The following is a 20,553-nucleotide window of genomic DNA, read 5'->3' as shown; positions in this document are numbered from 1 at the left end:
GGATGTACGTGACGCTCTTTTTAAGCGATTAGTCATTTGACAGAGTTCCAAGTTCTTTTTTAGCCCTTCTGCATTTTTGTATTCGTATTTCTCCCATTTGCATTTTCATTCGTATTATTTTTATTTTCCATGTCGACCATGGATGATGTTTGCTGACCACGAAAGATACACAATGGCACGTACTCTGCAATATTGTCCTGACCTGTGCTAGAGTGATCAGAACTGGGATCGAGACAAGCGTTCAATCTTTCACCTGAGAAACAACATCATGTGGATCCTATTGGTTGCAGGACTATCAATTTCTCTTTATCGCCTTCCAGTTGTTTCATCAGGTGAGTATTTACTTCAAGAATAATTTCATCGTTGCAATATAAATCTTCTATACATAAAACCGTTTTTTCACATTTGGAGGTGGCATACAAATGGCAAGTTAGATGTTGAGCATGGGCAAATCTCATTTGCCCATTATTGTGATTTCTGGACAATTGGATAACAAAAGAAGAATTCTAATTTGCTGTTAGTTGTTTTTGTTAAGTTTAAAGGTGAGTCTTTGTGAAAGAAGTACAAAGTCGTGATTACGGTAATGCCAGTCTATATAGATTCTTTGTAGGGCAGAAAAATGAGAATGGGTTGATTCGATAAGAGACAGGAATTCTGACTAGGCCTACATAAATGCAGTATTGTTCTCTTCTTTGGAAAGAACGGAATGTTTTGCAAAAAAAAAAAAGGGAGGAAAATGTGCCCTTGAAATTTGCAGGAATGTCATTTTGTGTGTGTGTGTGTGTGTGTGTGTTTTTTTGTTTTGTTTACTGTTGTTACAGACTAGAATCGTTTGGAAACTCTCATCATAGTACACAAATCTAAGAAATCATGTACCTGTCGAAGGAAATCAATAATAAAATGATCTGATCCTAGAAAACGGTCATTCCTTGCATCACAAAACGGAAAAAAAAGAAGTTACCAGACATGGAATTTTAGTTGCAGGAAGATTTTAAGCTTTAAAATATTACGCACAACTCAATTCAAGTGGACTGTCCTAACCAGTCTAAATATTGGAAAGAAAGCACGTTCTGGAAGAGTGTGTATACGGAGAAAGGATGCCCTGAAGTAAAGGGTCTATTCAAGCACTTGATTTTTCCAAGCCGTGCTCTCTGCAGTGAAAGAGTAAGAAAACAGGACGTGAAATCCATATAGCAACAACAATGAAGAGATTGTCGAATTATGCTGATATTGAGTATGCTTTGTTAGTGCACTCAACCTACGATTGATACCAACATTCCTTTTGAGGCCATCGACGCAAAGAAAATCAGTGTTCCTATGATAACCACAAAAAAAAAAAAAAAAAATACGATTGCCTCCACAGCATACCTTTCAACCAATACATTTCATTCTCTTCGCCCCAGATTGCATTATTGTTTGGCTTTCAAGTTCATTGCTGCGCTTGACCAAATCTATATTTTAGTTTCTACCTTGACAAAGCTGTGAATATTTGATGGCCTCCATTCTTTGTTTGAGTGTTCTGCTCGGTTAGAACTTTTCTAGACGTGGGACAACCATCATATCACCGGCCTTCAAACATTGAAAGTTGACAACGCAATACATGGCAATATCTAGAGTGTACGTTCAGGAACCTGAGAGTAACCAGGCTTATATGTACATAGCATGTTCAGTGTTGTTTACTGGAATGGTGTCAACTTTATGCCATTACTAAAGTGGAATGAACCATAAAGTACATGTAATGTGGATTCAGTGAATACCATTAATTCAACAAACCGGAGAAGACTGCAGGAATTTTGCCAAAGCGTTATTTATATACTTTTGCTCTCTGTTTTTTATATGATTATAATGTATATATAATATTATATATATATATATATATATCATGCACATTGTTTTATAGCAATGTGTCATTGTTGCCGGATGGAAACGCTGCAAGAAAGATTACAAAAGATAACAAGTGGTTCAGGTAAAACTGAAAAGTCTGACATAACACATTTTAAGTATATGAAAAAAATAATACTAATAGTTTCATTAGAAATCTAAAAGCTACATGCGCAGGAAAACTGCGCAAGCGGTTGTAGTGTACATTGGGAAATTATCGCTCAATTAATTTCATTTGCGAAATGCGCGTACTTTACAAGAGAAAGCAATTATTTTAGCAGGTTGGTTGTGATTTGTAATCTAATATTCCCCATTTTCGCACATTGTTCAAGAGTAAACATGGAGAGTAACCGTAGATGACATGTATGTCCTATCATTAAGCCATGTTACATGCTTGTCCAGAAGCGTCCACTTCAATAATTTTCAATTTTGTGACAGGAAAACTGCAATGTTTAGGGTTTGCTGCTCCCTTTCATTGGTGTTTATACAAAGGCAGTTGAGTCTGAAAAGTCACCTCAGCAAAATAAGACCGCAATGAGGGAAATGGTACTTTTGTCAGTGAGGCGATGCACGATTGCATAATAGTCATTGTCCGAACATCTGAATGTGCTCATTAAGATGGAAATAATCAGGTGGCGGGGGTGATGATGGGATTAAAAAAAAAAAGACCTTCGTTTCTAGTCCATGTGTAATAGGTCCATGTTCTTCCAAAGATCACACTCATTGCCATGCTTACGTGTTGTAATGACGCATGTTTTGAAAGTTTCTTTAAGCACGTCCTTGTCTTCAAGGGTAACAAGGTGAGTCCATTACACGTTTATTGAAACTAGCACAGTTCCTTTCTTCGATAAGAAAATTTGATAAAAGATTGGATTACAAAACGCCTTGACGCAAACTCCTTTGCAGAAGAGACAACGCCTGTGCGGCTGGTCGGTGGAGGAAGTCTAACCGAAGGGCGAGTGGAGCTGTATTATGACGGCGAATGGTCGACAGTCTGTGACGATAACTGGGATATCCGAGACGCAAACGTTGTGTGTGTCATGCTTGGCTATCTTGTGGCTGGACGTGTTGTATCGGGAGCCGAGTTTGGACCAGGCACAGGGCTGATCCTACTGGACGATGTGAACTGTGACGGGGACGAGACTGATATATTACAGTGCCCCCACAATGGACTTGGTACTCATAATTGTGGACATCACGAGGATGCGGGCGTCGTCTGCCTAAACATTTCTGGTATGAAATGATTAAGAAGAGGTGTTCAATCTCCATAAAAACATAAATGAAACAATGGGGCCGTCCAGAGTTTCAGTATTGAGACGCAATTTGTGTATTTAAATTCTGAAGAGTGAGTACTTCATAATAAAACTAAGATAATTTCTTCCATATCATAGACCCCCCCCCCAAAAAAAAAAAAAAAAAAAAGACAGAAGAACGTAATGTATATATCATTTAGAATTCATGATCTTTTGCATTAACTTGATTGCAGTTCAAACAACTCCTGTGCGGCTGGTCGATGGAGAAAGTCTGAACGAAGGGCGAGTGGAGCTTTATTATGACGGCGACTGGTCGACAGTCTGTGACGATAATTGGGGTATCCGAGACGCTCAAGTAGTGTGTGCCATGCTCGGCTATCTTGGGGCGAGACGTGCTACACTGGGAGCCGAGTTTGGACCAGGTACTGGACTGATCCTACTGGACGATGTGAACTGTGACGGGGACGAGATTCATTTATTGCAGTGCCCCCACAACGGACTTGGTACTCATAATTGTGGACATCACGAGGACGCGGGTGTCGTTTGCTTGAACATGACTGGTATGCATAAAGTTTCTGGTTTGTATATCATGTCTATCTACACGTATAGTGTATGATAATAATATTCGTTTATTGAGAGACGAGAAGTTACAGTTCCAGTATTCATGTATCCACGACGCTCAATTTCTGACTGTTTTTCTTTTTCTTCTGGAATTTAATTAACAATTATCAATAGTCGCCCAATGACATTTCCGAGCAGAAATATGCATATTCGAATGTAATCATTTTTGCTTCTGCCACTCGATATGTAGTACATAAGATTCCCCCTTCACTGAAATCAATCATGTGGTTAAACCTTATGAAATAGCACACTGTATGTTTATTGAATCTGAATCAAAGTGTTATCATTGTGATCATCATTATCATTATAATGTCATCATTATCATGATGTTATCATAATCATGAAGTATATCCAATACATTGTAGTGTAGGCTTGAAAAAACCTAGACAGCAATGTTTGAAGCGTTTCATTGAATGCGTTGCAGTTTTTTTTTTTTGTTTTTTTTTTTTGGGGGGGGGGAGTGATTTATGAATTGTTGATAACCTCCTTTTTCAGCTTCATTACATAGAAAAGTTACAAAAATGTGGCACTAGAGATGATTCAGTTCAAACAAAAGTGGAGATTCAAAAAGATTTGTAATCGTGGTTCTTAACTCAGTAGAAGGTACAGTAAAACCTCGTATGCGTGCTGGGTATTTTTTTTTAATAGAGAAGCTGCATTTTTAAATGCAAATAATGTGGGAAAGACATACTACATGTATTTCAAGTGGGGGAGGGGTCACTTTTCATATTTCTTAAATAGTATGTTTGTTTGAGATACCGAGACAAGGATGTGTCGCACCACATCAGACAAAATATTCAAGAGAAAGGATTGACATTGAGATGAAGTACGATAGAATACTTCTTCTCCTTTATCCACTGTCAGCGGCAAACGTTCACGAAGTCTTGCGATTGGTCGGTGGCAATGAACCAAACGAAGGTAGGGTGGAACTGCACTTTGACGGCAGCTGGTCAACCATCTGCGACGATGACTGGGACATGTTTGATGCCAACGTGGTCTGTTCAATGTTGGGCTATCTACAAGCAAGCCGAGCTTCATCACAGGCAGAGTTTGGTCCTGGGACCGGACCAATTCTCCTGGACGACTTGATGTGTAGGGGCAGTGAAATAAGCATCTTTGCCTGTCCACATGGAGGCATCGGCGTTCATAACTGCGGTCACCACGAGGACGCAGGAGTTGTGTGCTCGAACGCTACAGGTATGCTTTTATGTACGGTATTATTTTAAAACAACTAAAAACAGCTATTTATCATTTGCAGATTCAAAAAAAACAGCTGAAGTGTTTCAAAAGAGTTTGAGGAATAGATAGGTCACAGAATGCTGTGGACAACATTATTATAAAGAAAATATAAAGAGAATTCCACACACACACACACACACACACACACACACAAATCACCTTTCTAGCATAATGAAGGATCACTTGACTTACCGCTTTCAGAAAGCAGGGGAATGATTGTTATCCTTAACATTATGTCAGTATCAAGTTGATGGAATGTGAAATTTTCATGAAATATTTTTTTGGGTGTAACTCCCTTTATATTTTCTTTATATTGTTGTCCACACATGACACCATAATCTCTAGAAGTCTCCTCATCCAGAGGTTCCAACACCAAAACTTTACAAATTCATAACTTTTGCATCGATTGTCCGTTTTTCCTCAACCTTTCACTGGTGTATTCTACTAATGTTGCTCCTTTCACTCAGTCCACGTTTCTCTAAGGTTTGGGTTTCCTTTAAAGAAGAAATTTATAGGAAATAATATCGTATGAATTGACTGTTTTCCATCATTTAATGTTATTTTGATTAATTTCTGACATAAATCATGCAATAAAGTTGTCTCTGCTTTGAATATAAGAATCTTTATTTTTATCAAATTTGAGCACTGGAAGAAGTTCGATGCGGCTAAGAAAAGTGCCAAATCTGTGACGTCACCACGTGTGTATGCAACGCAGTGGGATTTACCTATCTATAGGCAAACTGTGTGCACTTTTCAGGAAATTGGTGTGTAATTTGTTGTCAATCTAGAATAAATCGTCCGCCAAAACTATATATTCACGTCGTGAAATTGTTTGTTTGTTTGTTTGTGTTCATTGGAATCATATTTTACACCCATAAATTTACGGAAAAACAAAGCTTTAAAACCTATCGTCAGCTCAAGATTCACGATTGCCGTGATCAGCTGTTCCTTCGTACAGCCACAATTTGCTGTTATTATTGACACAACAAATCGATCATTGTGGGGGAATTGCGTACATAGCTGAGGTAATCTTACATTCTCATGAAGGATGATAACTAAGGCAAAGAGCTGTAATTGATTGGAAATCATTTTTACACCCATAAATTTACGGAAATACGACGTTTGAAAAGCACAAAACCTACCGTAATCAGCTCAAGATTCGCGATTGCCGTGATCAGGTGTACGCACAACAGTACCAGCAGAATCTTCAGTGAAGAGGTATTCCTTGATGCCGTGATTTCAGCTTGATTCCTTCGAAATGGCATGATGAAGGTTTGTTAGATAAATGTGACCTTCTTTTTCTCTTGTGTGTTGGTTTAAATTCTAATTTCTACCTCAACTTGCTAAAAAAAAAAAACAACAGTCTAACAAAGCGGGAAACTGCAACATTTCCGTGCTGAGCAGCAGTCACGCCACATGTTGCATGCAAGCATGCACCGCTGCTGCAGCGATCCCCATAGTATAACACGTAGGTTGCTTGTAAACAAGGGGGTCCTCGGCGCAGTTGACCAATCGTGAACACGTATTTCGATCACGTGTCTTGGTAAGCAACAAGGCTGTTTACGCGTCTAGGAGACGATTTGCATAAACTTACGCATGTTTCAGACGAATTTATGAATGAAAGTGAGTAGTATGACATCATGTCATGACCATATTTCGAATAAGCAGAGGTAGAGCTTTCTGTAGGTACCAAATGTGTCAGGGTTCAACGCAGAATATCTAAAACACGATCGCCAAAAGAACAGTCATTTCGCCGTAAGCGAAGGCGATTTGGTCTTTAGACGTAAGATTTTGGCCAACATTTGAGATTGACATCCCACTTTTCTCTTCAAAATTCCACATTTTGTAGGTTGTATTTCGAAATGTTGTTGATATCAATCAGAAACTAGAAAATTTCCCCTACAACGTGATACCAAAATGTCACTTTGGTCCCTGAGGTAGGTCATTTTTTTTTTTTTACCTTTTTCGGGCTGTAGCGCGAAATCACATTTGTTTTCGGGTTCTGCCAGAGCGGGTCTCATAGCCGTACGGCAAATCAGCTCATACACATTAGGTGACGTCGCTCAAATCTGATGTTTCTTGTAGCGAACGGAGCTACGTGGTCATGGAAATTGGGTGTTTTTGCAATCTCAAAAACAGTTTGGCGGTAAAGTTACATCGTCTAAAAGATATCCAGTTTTGTTAACTAGCTTCTTAGCTTTCCGTAGATATCAAACTTGTCATATTTCTAGATTCTCTATAAATTTCTGCTTTAATGCATTTTCTAATTTGCTGCGTTTTATGTAAAATCGCGTATCAATATGTGAACTGAGCATTTTAATCAGTTTGATAGCAGAGGTGTATTAAAATTCTCACTTTTATGACAATGACAGGACAAACTCTCCCTGGGAATGCAAACGTCGCTTATATCTTTATGATTTTTTTTTTATATTTATTTATTTATTTATTTTTTTATTTTTTTATTTTTTTAGTATCGTGTCGTATTTTTCTTTCCTGGTGAACAGTGGTGTAGGATGCTGTGAGGTTATTACCTTCGCCAAGGGAAGAGGTTATGTTTTCGTTACCGTTTGTTTGTTGTTTGTCTGTTCGCGTGCAAAATAACTTGTCTAAGTAGTTAACGGATTTGGATGAAACCATACAGGAAAGGTTGAGAATGACACTAGTAACAAATGATTGAATTTTTGCTGGTGATCCGAGGATTTGGGGGGAATATATGAAGGATTTTTTGATATTTTGACACGTAACAGGATCAATGAACTTGGGATTTCAAGCTGCGCATTGTTGAGGTTTTCAAACGCACTTTCTACGAGGGCGAGGCGCGCCGCGCAGTTGAGAGTCTATGACGTAACAAAGGCTTCTATATTGGGAAATCGGGCGATTTTTTCAGCATGTATACCTATGGGTGTAAATCACTGATCTCTATGAAAGAGCCCAAAGAGCTTTTCCCCAGTGGTGGAGAGGAGAAAAACCTCTTTGCAAGATCATCGGTGGAAAGTAGGTGCTTGGCGGAGGTCTGCGCTCTCAGAGTACTTTTCTAGTTGTCATTGTTATTTTTAATTAATTTGTTGTCTGATATACCATGTCGTAGAGAGCGCCCTGCGTGGTTGCCTCTTTTCTGTGCTCTGAGTTGTTTATGATTTTTGTGTTGTTCTGTGATATTATTTTTGTGTCACTGTGCCAGCTGTATTGTATGTGCTTTGTGAATCTCCTGGACCATTTTTGTGTTAAGTAATTCGAGGATTTGGCTGAAAATCGGCAAACTGGATTTGGGGTTTGATATCATTTGCACGGGAGCCACACCACAGCCTTCATATTCAGGTAGGGTATGTGTTTATGCGCTCATGTGAGCCTAGGGCTGTTAAGCGCGTAGAAGTCATACGCGCTAATGTGTTCATGCGCTCAACTGTTGTATACTTGAATGAGCTGTAGCTTGTTTAATTTTTTTTTAAATTTGTATGTACGTTTTGCACAATGCAGTGATTATCAGTATAATGGAACGAATGAGGAATATGTTTGTTGTGAGTCTAATACTGACTCTTTTGCCATGTATGTATTGTTGTACAGCCACATGCGCTTTTAGTAGGTCTATACTACCAACTGTGAAGAATGATAAGAACATGTCTAGTACCGGTATCAGAGTAAAAGGCTACTCAAAAGCATGCATTTTGTATTATAAGAATGCAAGCTCTACTTTTCACATGTCACTGCTTACCAGTGGAGATGTTGAAATCAACCCAGGTCCGTCATTTAGTGTGTCAGCTACTAAAGATCATGCTGTTGATAACAATACAAGACGTGCATATAGTATTTCGGACCTTTTACAGCTGAACCCTTACAATGTTTACTCCACTCAACCTTCTTGTAAGTGCCTTAGGATTAATGAAGTGACATGGCAACGAATAACAGCACTACAGATTAACAGAGTGAAAAAGACTCACAGAGGTAAAAGAGTAGTAAGACAAAATAGGGATCAAACTGTGAAGTTGTTACACGAAAGAAAATTTGTGAATTCTGATATTTCATGTATGAATATGAAATTTGCTATGTTAAATGCCAGATCGCTGAAGAACAAAACCGCTGAGTTTGTAGATTATATTCTTGATCATGAATTAGACATTGTTGCTATTTGTGAAACATGGCTTACGCCTAATGATGCTGCTCCGATTGGTCAATTGACACCACATGGCTTCACATTTAAGCACATTCCCAGAGTTGGCAAACGAGGAGGAGGAATAGCTGTGTTGTTTAAAAGTCATTTAGATATCAGAATTGTAGATTCCCCAAATGTTACAACATTTGAAATGATTCAGATGACTCTGAATTATATGCAGAAATCGTTGCATTTCATCAATGTATATCGTCCACCCAGTTCAGTACAGTTTCAGATTTTCTTGGATGAGTTTTCTAATGTTCTCGATAGACAGCTTCTCTGCTCGTCTGACTTGTTGATTGCAGGTGATTTCAATATACCTGTGGACTCATCAACTTCGAATTCGAAGTTGTTCTCTGAATTATTGTCAGCCTTTAATATGATTCAACATATTAATGAACCAACTCATAATCGAGGCCATGTATTAGATCTGCTTATAACTCATAAAGGTAACACTGTACAACTTTGTAATACCGGTGTTGTGGAAGGTATATCAGATCATTCAGCAATAATGTGTGAATTGAACCTTCCTAAACGTTGTATCAAAAAAACATTTGTTGTGACACGGAATTTGAAATCTGTAAACCCACAAGAGTTTGTTGCTGATACTCATGTTAAGTCTCTTTTATCAGCTGAACCTCAAGTTAATAATGTTGATGATGAAGTGAATTTGTATAACACCTTACTCACTGCCACCCTTGATAAGTTGGCACCTGAGAAACGAATCAAGGTCACAATACACCCCAATACGGAATGGTATACCCCAGAAATAGCTCAAGCAAAACTGCTTCGTAGACAGTTAGAAAGGAAGTCAAGGTCCACAAAACTGGAGATTCACAAGCAGATGTATCATGCACAAAGGCGATGTGTAAATGCCTTGATTAAAGATGCTAAGTTACAATATCATTCAAAAAAGGTTACGGATTGTGGGAAAGATACAAAGAAGTTGTACAAAGTTGCTAATGCTTTACTTTACCGAAAACAGCGATCTCCTTTACCAGAACACCTCACTCATGGTGATCAGGTTGAGTTAGCCAATTGTTTTAATCAATATTTCATTGATAAAATTGTGGCAATCCAACGGAGTTTCCCAACTCGTTGTGAACAGCCAAATGACATTGTATGTGAAGTCAAGTCAGAATTGAGTGAGTTTCAGTCTGTCACTGTTAATGAGATAGAAAAGCTTATTAAGAACTCACCTAACAAATCATGTGAACTTGATCCAATCCCAACAGATTTGGTTAAGAAGTGTGGCAGAGTTTTAGCACCCGTTATCACAAGAATCATAAATGCTAGCCTGAGATTAGGTGTAGTTCCACAGGTGTGTAAAAAAGCAGTTATTCATCCAACTTTGAAAAAAGCAGGCTTAGATCAGGAGTGTTTAAAAAATTACCGTCCAATTTCAAATTTACCTTATTTAAGTAAATTGCTTGAAAAGGTTGTTTTCTCACAACTGACAATGTATCTGCAAGATAATGAATTGCTTGATTCATTTCAATCTGCGTACAAGCCTGGTCATAGTGTAGAAACACTGTTAGTCAACTTATCAGATATTGTGTTCAGAGAATTAGATAGTGGTAACATCACTGCTCTTATCATGCTTGATATGAGCTCAGCTTTTGACACAGTCGACCATGCTATTCTGATTCAACGATTGAGATATTTGGGCATCAAAGGAACTGTTCTTGATTGGTTTATATCCTACTTATGTGATCGATCTCATTATGTCAGAATTGGTGATTCTACCTCTTGTAAAACTATGACAAAGTTTGGTGTACCTCAAGGTTCTGTTGGAGGCCCGCTGCTTTTTTCTCTGTATATGCAACCAATTAGTGAAGTATTTCGCAAGCATTGTATTAGTTATCATTGTTATGCGGATGATATACAACTTTATTTGTCTTTTAAACCCACTGTGTCTTCATTGTCATCCGCCATTGTAAAACTCGAAGCATGTTTGCAAGACCTGAAAATTTGGCTTACATCCAATGGCCTTAAACTAAATGATGATAAATCTGAGTTTCTGTTATTGGGATCAAAGCATATGTTAAGCAAAGTTGATTATCAGTCATGTCATGTCAACATCGGTAGCACTTGCATTACTCCGTCGAAAACAGCCCGTAATTTAGGTGTCATATTTGATCAGGAAATGTCATTTCGAAGTCATGTAACTCATATTCAGCGGAATGTTCGATATCAGTTGCGTAATTTAAGTTTCATAAGGAAATATTTGTCTAAATCTGCAGCTGAGATACTTATTCATGCTTTGATTTCTTCTCGGTTGGATTTTTCGAATTCATTGTTGTGTAATCTTTCAAAAAAAGATGTCACAAAACTTCAACGGTTGCAAAATTCAGCTGCCCGATTGTTAACTTTTACTAATAAGTTTGATTCCATGTCACCAGTTCTCCGTTCCTTACATTGGTTACCTGTAGAAAAAAGGATTATTTTCAAGATTCTGTTATTAGTACATCATTCAGTTCATTCTTTTTCCCCAATATACATAAGTAATTCTGTTCAAAAATACAATCCGACACGAAGGCTACGTTCATCATCAGATGCATTCTTACTCCAAACACCCAGAGTAAAACATGGATATGGTGATCGTGCTTTTTCCGTTATGGGACCAAAATTGTGGAATCAGTTACCTCTTCAGTTAAGGGAACTGTCATCTACAGAGTCATTCAAATCCAAACTTAAAACTTATCTGTTCCTTTCATACTGAGGACTGTAATTGCTGTATGTCATTAATATTGGATTAATATTGTATTTTTAATTGATATATGTTGTATTCTTTATTTGGTATATATTTGCTTTTGTTTACCATTTTTTTTCTTTGCTGAAATGTTTGAATATGTATATGCATGTAAATATATATTTTTTCATTTTTGAAGCGCCATGAGCACTGAAAAGTGGACCTGTGCGCTATACAAGTAGCCACTATTATTATTATTATTATTATTTTTTTCCCCTCCCAAAGTATCCAATACAGAAATAAGCCTTCGGCTGATTGGTGGGAACGGTCCAAACGAAGGCAGAGTGGAGATATTCTACAACGGGACCTGGTCCACTGTCTGTGACGATGGCTGGGACTTACCAGATGCACGGGTGATTTGTTCAATGCTAGGATATCACGGCGCAGCTCGTGCTACAGCGTCTGCCGAATTCGGACCTGGTACGGGCTCTATCCTATTGGATAACGTGACTTGCGAAGGGCATGAACCAAACATTTTTGAGTGTCATCACAACGGGTACGGCAGACACAACTGTAGCCACAACGAAGACGCAGGTGTCGTGTGCACAAGTGCAATAGGTAAAACCATTCTATATCCTGTCTGGTCCTGAAGTGTATTGACCATGCTCTGTTAACACATTCTATCCATGAGCAGTGCCAACTTTTAAAGCTGTGGCATTATCCTTTCAAACGTTATTGGAGTTGAAATTGTAGAATGTGTAAAGGTTTTTTTTTTTTGTGGTTTTATTTTTAGATGAAAAGGGGACTGTCAGGCACACCTAATCACACTATTCTACAAAAAATGTTGCAGAAAAAACTAAATCGATGTAGATTTTGATTCGGTAGTATGCTAAAAGCGTGCAAATTAAATCTGTTCGACTGGACTTGTGAAAATCACGGAGAGAACAGTTCTGTGACTCGTCCTAATCACTGTCTAGTCTGTCTGGCTGGAGAGCATTCACCCATGGAGGGTGGATGGGCGTTAAACACTATTTTCCATTAGTTAAACACAATTTTTCGTTCGTTAAACACAATTTCCCATTAGTTTTATGATCCCGAACTTAACCATAATGTATTTTTGAGAAAATAATATGAAAGACTCGAGATTGACTTGGTTGATCCATCTCACCTATTTTGAGTTATGACACAAAATCAATGAGAGACTTTTTGCTGTTGTGATGCACGGCCAGACATATTGACCGATTCGGGTTCGTTGAGGGCAGCAGACATTTTATGGCACTGGGCGCAGCCATGAGCTCAAATTGCGGTGTCTCAGCCGACCCCCCCCCCCCCCCTGCTCTCCCCACCCCAAGAGCAACATGTTTATCGCGCACTTGTAACAAAGGTTCGCGCACTAAGCAAGCATTCGCGCACTCAGTACGAGACGCCCATTGGCTAAAACAACCATGCATCAGTTTCTCATTAAGCGCGCGTGAGAGGGGTGGGGAGTGGGAAGGGGGGGGGGGGTCGGCTGAGACACCGCAGTAATGGCGCTGCCCATGCCAAAAATACACATAGCGCGTCACAGAATCGGTCAATAGGCCTATGAATTATGCATATAATGTATATATGATATATATATATATATATATATACACAGTACATATACATACATATGCAAAATGTATAAAAACATCCTAAACATACCTTAATATACCTATGTATTATGTAATCGATATGCTTCAACAATGAAGAATAAAACACAAAAATTATTGTCGCACGCTTTCTCAGCTCAAGGTTCTCTGGTCCCTGTTCCATCGGCGGTAAAACTTTGTCCAGAGTCATGCCAACAAAACGCACATACATTCTGCTATTGTGACTCCATCTGCACGTCCCTGGGGGATTGTTGCGAAGACTTCATCAGCAATTCATCAAACCTGTCCCCCGGAAGTTCCGATACAATCCCGCGCTTGGAGTATTGGTCTTGCCTTACAGTACCATTAGAATTTCATCTTAAGAACTGGTTACTTGTGAACAGATGTCCATCTGCCCACGGAAATGCATCGATTATTGAACAATGTGAATTTGTTGGACATGACAGAATCCTAACCGATGATCAAGGCGTTTTTTATGTGAATGAATATTGCGCGGATTGTCACGGGGCCAGAAACACATCGTTACTTCAGGAATATGCCTTCTTCGACAACTTTACAACAAATACTTCACAGGGTCCAATGACATTTCGTAGCTACCGCTTACTTTCGAAGAACGATTCAGTCTCTCCTCCTAGGGAATGCTCTCTTTCATTCAACTCGATTGTCACGACATGCCCCGAGAGTAACGACAGTGTGCCGATGGCGGCCGAAGCCTGTGGACGCTTTTCATCGGTAGTACATGTGGATGGTAGACCCTATAAAAACCAACACTGTGCAGTGTGTAACCAAGTTCTTGGTAATGAACATTTATTCAATCAACCCTTACTTTGCCCACAGGTTGCCACATTCTTTGCACCCAGCATACCAGGTGACTCACCTCATATAGTCGCAAATGTTGTTGTGTATGCTCCAGAACAATTTGTGAGAAAACTATGCCCTAACGGATTATTTCTTGAAAACTATCGGTGCATACCCGAAGACGCAGAGTGGCCATCCTGTCAGTCTCTCCTCTTATCTTACGCTGTCCTACAGAACAGTGACGCAGTGGGATGCCTTACAGGTCTCGGAATTCAGTCAGTATTGACAGAAAGGATTGAGAACACAACGTCTGAAGCCGATACATTATATATCTACGATATCGTTGGGCAAGATTTGCCTCCTCGTAGTGAAATTATGATTATGATAGTAAACAGCATTGCCACATTTAACAACACATGTCCCGAGATAGAAATAGAGCTTCAGGAGGCTTGCCTCATTTCAGACGCGAGTGCCGGTGTTGGTTGTCAAGGAGAATGGTTTACAGGCCCCCCGAAATATTTCCAGCCTGTGCAGATCAACGGATCAAACTATGTTTTGTTTAACGAGACTTACATCAATCCGATAAAATGGAAAAATGCCACAACCTACTCCCGTGTATCTCAAGCTGCTATATTTGAGGCAACAGCACATTTTCATCTGTGCGGAAAACGCGAAGATATTCTGGACTGCCCGTTTGTTTTGATTGACACATTCGAAATTATCACTCTGGAAAATAGAACTGGTTTGAAGATCAGTGGTCATGATGTGTCAGTACCACAGGGGGAATACGCCTTACTGCCGAACGGGAGTGCCATAGTATGCTGGTCTTCTGATTTAGCTGACAGCGGACTGTGGTACTTTTCACCCCTCACGAAAGCACAAACTATCGTTGGTCATGTTGTGATTGGTTTATCATCACTATGTCTCTTAGCAACAATGGTGACGTATTCCGTTCACGAGCAACTACGAAACATTCAAGGCATATCTGTTCTCAACATGATCATTGCTTTACTGATTGGACAATTGCTGATAGAGTATCCAACCACTCATCTTCATCCATGGCCAGCACTTTGTCAGACAGTCGGTGTTCTTGCACACTTTTTTCTCCTCGCTGCGTTTAGCTGGATGAATGTTCTGGCCGGGAACCTTTGGCGTAGTTTTTCTCTGACCGAATTCAAATCGAAGCTAAGTCGTGAGAAAGTACGAGATGTCGTATTGCGCTTTTGCGTGATAGGTTGGGGTGTACCGGCTCTCTTTGTTTCTCTCTGTCTTATTGTGCATTTTGAGGGGCGTGACGTTTTCTCGTTGAGGTACGGTGGTAGAGGCTGTTGGATATATCCTTTCAGAGATAACGTCATTGTTTTCCTCATACCGGTTGCCTTGAGTCTCACGCTGAATGTCGTATTCTTCATTCTTACTGTTCGTGAAATCAAAGCGCTGAAGAGCAACTCTGAAATTCTGACTTCAAACCATGATAAGAAGGAGCGAAGACACGAATTGATTACTTACACAAAGGTAGGTGATGACTAAAACAAAATTCACTTTTATCAATTAAGGGTTAAATATGTCTTACACGATAGAGTAAAACCTGCAATAGCTGCACAAGAAGAACATCTCTCTTTAACATTTTTTTTTTACTTTCTAAGACTATATTCAAAGCAGTCGACCAAATGGCTAGACAGGAATATCATTTAAATAAGCTTTGTTTCGAACCCAAAAATTTGATATGAAAAAACGAAATAGAGGATTTTAGCGAGCCTTTAAGCACTGTTGAAATTCGGCATTCATTGTCCCATCATAATTATGAATAACATTTGAATATAACTACATTTCTTTTAAATGTAATTTTATACAAAATAGATCATATAATACTGTTGTACAATTCTTTCTTCAACGATTTAAATTACAACGTGGATTACATAGAAAGAGGTATTCATATGTACAGTATTTAAAAAAAAAGACTGCACAATACAATAAAGTACGGAAATACTTCTTGTCTTGTTTTTCGCTCTGATTTTCTCCATGCGTTGCAATTAGATCTCAAGCTTGATGGGATTCGGATGGATAACAAGTTTCATTGCGGCTGCGGTCCAGCTTTCTTTCGCCTTTTACGTCTTCACTCTGGCCGTGGCTGTCCAAGGAATTCTGGTCTTCTGGTCATTCGGTCTCAACAGAAGAGTCAGAAAAATGTGGCAAGACTTGGCTAGGAATAAATTCGGTCAGACAGAAGGAAATAGGAACAAAAACGAGCAGGTGGTCGCTACTAGTTCTAACCAATTGGGCACACATTCAACCTCATTGTAATGAAAAGAAGCAACCATTATTAGTAATGGTGGAGAATAAAGGAACTCTCATTTTCAAACTCAGATTTTTTTTTTCGTAGTTGTTCTGCATTTCATAACATTGGATGATGTTTGCCAGATAGATGAATAGATAAATAAATAAACTCGTAGATAAATCCGCGTAACTAGAAAAAAGTAAATAGCATTTTTAGCAATGGATGATCTTCATTCTTCGGTGTGATTTGTTTGATGGGATTATCGTAATTCTTTGTCACTTAACTAATCAATTGATAGAAGAGAAGTATTATTCCAGCTATTTTACCAAACCATGTATTTATTAAACCATATTTCGTATTTTGTAAATTATAATTATATACAGTTGTATGGGACCCTGAGTCATCAAACCTCCAAAAAGTCGTCAACATGGATTTTCACAAATTCTGAAAGAGTAGAAAGATTTACAAAAAGAAAAAAAAAATGAAATAAAGTTTGTTACGGCACGAATTGTCGCCCTTCCATAATTTGTCGCCTGTGTGCTGCTTGTGCAGTTCCCAATTTCTGAACTCGATGGCGACAATTCGTGCAGGCAAAATGAAACGTAGCTGCACAAATTGTCGTCGGCCATGCACTATGAATTGTGTGGTTGGGGTACCCTCCCTAAATGTTATGTGTCTTTGTTCATTTTTTTTTCACTGCATTCATTTTCTTCCATCAGTCTTAACTTTAACTTCCATAATCACTATTTTTTATCCCAGAATACATGAGCAAATGATTTCGACACGCCGTAAATAATTTCTCAATCGTTAGTTGATTTTAGCACAAACGAACTGCCGTATGCACACCCCGAATACATATGTATTTATAAACAAGCACCAACAAACATTCGAACAAATCCTCATAATGCATATAAACTACCTCAACACACATTCTTCCATAATATGCAATAACTTTTTTTTTTAATAATATTCTTTATTTGAGTTTCATTCAATATCAAATCCATATTAACAATAAAATTAATGTCCACCAACAAAATGATTTTTACCAAATCATACCCTGTTTTTATAAGAGAAATAACATGAAATTCTGCATAATTCTCAGTAATAACACACACACACACACACACACACACACAGAGGAACGGACACTCAATTATCATGTGCGCGCGCACATACACACTTCCTTGAAACCTCACCGTGACTTTTTACATGACTTGTTTGCATGGATGTAGCCATGTAGGTTATGTGTATTTCAATGATTATGTCAAGAATGATATTACCCCCTGAAATGTGCTTCGAGGGCGAGCGACAATTTCCATGCGCAATTATTTGTTGCCTGTTTCAGGGGGCGACAATTGGTGTGTTTGTGTGTCGAGGTGTACATATAGCACTGCAGCTTGTGTTTGTGTGTTCATACACTTCAATTATTAATTAACTTTGCATTTCATATTATGAGCACCATTCTTGGAGCATTTTCTTTCAATATTCTGAATTCATATTGATCAATCTAAATGCTTGCCTAAGAAAACAATGAGATAAACTACAATTATATGATTTATGTGTAGAATGGTGTCGAAATCAGGCTCGGAGCACGTGCAAAGCGAAAGAAACAGAAAAACAAAAATCATGTAATTACCTTTGTACAGCCCACTGTATGTTAATTATTTTTTTTTTCCAGAGGATTACTATTCTTACCGTTTTTTCATTAACTATTCGTCAGTTTTGCGAAAAACAAATTTAAGACGTGTTTCATTAGCATATGATTAGTAGGTGTTGAATTGAGTTTTTTCCTCTCACAATGTATATTTTGTACGCTATAGTTTGTATTACATTTTTGTCATATGCTTTTCACAAAACATTTTTTTGCGTGTGTGTGTGTGAAATGTATACTTCCCATCATGTATTACCATTTGTTGGATGAAAATAAAGTATGAATTGACATTTAATTGAAATCAGAACAAACAATGACAATGGGCTCCCATTCACCCAGGGTAGCCACATTAGTGTTAGCACTGTTCTTTCATTGGGTCCTGTCGTTTTCATCGCCCCAGCCTTGTCAGGTTCACATTACAACTGCATCGAGAGGGAGACCGTTGGGGTGTGTGCATGTGCAGGTGTGTGTGTGTGTGTGTTCGTGATGACATAAAATGTACACTCTTACCTTAAACTAGCAAAATGTAAAATGAAGAGCAATTTTACATCAGAAAATACATCATCATTGAATGATAATTAAATCACAGAAACGTGAGATGATGTATCACCTTGTACAGACACAAAATATTGCCTATGTCACATTCTGAAAGATATCACTGTCTTATTTTGATAAACCCTCCCAAATATTGAATAGAGAAATAGGAAAAATAAGATGCATAAAAAAGATGCATAAAAAAGGGAATCTTTCTTACAATTAAAAAAAGAAACACGTTAAAAATATCCTTTGCTACAACCTTATATTGAAAATGTTGCAAGGTAAAGATTTCATATAAATAAACTGACTAGTACTATTATCATGGGGCTCTCCCGGAGAATGTCTTGAAGCCTTTTAAAAATCAACTGGAAATATGTCACCTATACATAATTATGAATAATTTATGTAACTTGGAAAGTTATCGTTGAGGTCATGGATATGAAGCAAAAGGAAGAGTCAACATTTTAAATTGTGCATGAAGGACAAACGCTTTTATAATCTTAAAAGATGTACTACACATTGTTGTAGTGATCATTTTGTTATCAGTTATCAATGCAGGTCCTACCACGCCCTACGCAAGCTTCAAGAAATGGATTCGACAAAAAAACAGATGTTTCACATTATTTAATCATGCCACATGACAATTCCTTAGTGTTGTTTTTTTTTTTAACCAGCAGACCATGGCATAGTGAAATCCTTGAAAGCTACTCAAATATCCATTGTGAAAAAGTAGCAGGCCTCCCTCAAACAAAATGGCAGCACAAGAACACCTCTTTTACTCTCAACTGGCATAGCATGCAAAATCGGAAGAGTATAGAGTCATTCAATAAAAAGAAAAGAAAAAGATAACTCCTCTCGCATTGATTTCTTATTTTTGCTTTTCTCCCACAGGAACCTTTTCAGGACTTAACTGTCATCAATTTTCCTTTCCAATTTTTTTTTCCTTCTCAGCAGCATTTCATTCTAGGATCCATACTAGCTCCCTCTGATTTACGTCTTGAATTTCAATTTGTTCTTTTCTACTTCTTTTGTTTGTCCCCCCCCCCCCCCGCCTCTCTCTCTCTCTCTCTCTCTCCCTTCTATCAACATATTCTCATCTCTCCTCTACTTACCTTTCCTTCGAGGGATTATTCGTCCTTTCTCCATTGATTCCGCATTCCATAGCCACACTGTTCGCCGACTTCGTTTTTCTTCTCTTGGTTTCATGAATCTTTACTGCTCTCCCCTATCTCCATGATTCTCCAACATTCAACTCCTTCCTCTTCCTCTTCCCTTCTATTTCATCTTTTCCCCTTCTAACGATGTCCGAACATCCTGCTTGATTCTCACACTATTCTTCCTTACCACTCTCTGTGTTCCTTTCTCTACCGTCTCCACTAGTGCAACTTCAACCTCTAGCCCATTACTGTCTCCCACTCTTCACTTTCTGCCCTCCTCACAACCCCCATATGTCGCTTCCCTCTTCGTCTCTCCTCTTTCTAGGCTCTTCTGCCAAACAGCGATCCGATTAAGGACTACATACACATGGTGGCACCGCAAATCTTTCTTCCTCATTTACTTCACCATGCAAACCTTCAAACAACACATGATGTATTTCTTTTTCTTTTTTTCCAAGTCTCAGTCAGCCCTGAACCATACAAAATTTATCCGATTTCTTCCATTCCCTCCCGTTCTTTTCTTTGATAATGACTTTACAGGGGCATTTATTTGCATAAATGTAGCTTTCAGTAAAGCGCATACCTTACGTCTAAAATATTCATACTCTCTTGCACTGTCACCTGCACACACGACGCACTGTCACTTGCACATACCCACACTT

General features: G+C 38.5%; 1 protein-coding gene across 1 annotated transcript in view; it reads left to right on the top strand.

Moving 5' to 3' along the window:
* LOC140233319 (scavenger receptor cysteine-rich domain-containing protein DMBT1-like) overlaps positions 1-12,486 on the top strand; it is a 38,968-nt gene extending 26,482 nt beyond the window's left edge. The window contains exons 7-11 of the mRNA XM_072313429.1: positions 1,901-1,906; positions 2,793-3,114; positions 3,368-3,694; positions 4,620-4,952; positions 12,122-12,486. Coding sequence (XP_072169530.1) covers positions 1,901-1,906; positions 2,793-3,114; positions 3,368-3,694; positions 4,620-4,952; positions 12,122-12,486 — 1,353 coding nt within the window. The remainder of the gene's footprint in view (positions 1-1,900; positions 1,907-2,792; positions 3,115-3,367; positions 3,695-4,619; positions 4,953-12,121) is intronic.
* The last annotated feature ends 8,067 nt before the right edge of the window (positions 12,487-20,553 follow it).

The sequence above is a fragment of the Diadema setosum genome, chromosome 9, assembly GCF_964275005.1.
Source record: "Diadema setosum chromosome 9, eeDiaSeto1, whole genome shotgun sequence".
Classification (NCBI taxonomy): domain Eukaryota; kingdom Metazoa; phylum Echinodermata; class Echinoidea; order Diadematoida; family Diadematidae; genus Diadema; species Diadema setosum.
The sequence above is the reverse complement of the archived record's forward strand: the minus strand, read 5'-3'. Positions and strand labels throughout refer to the sequence as shown.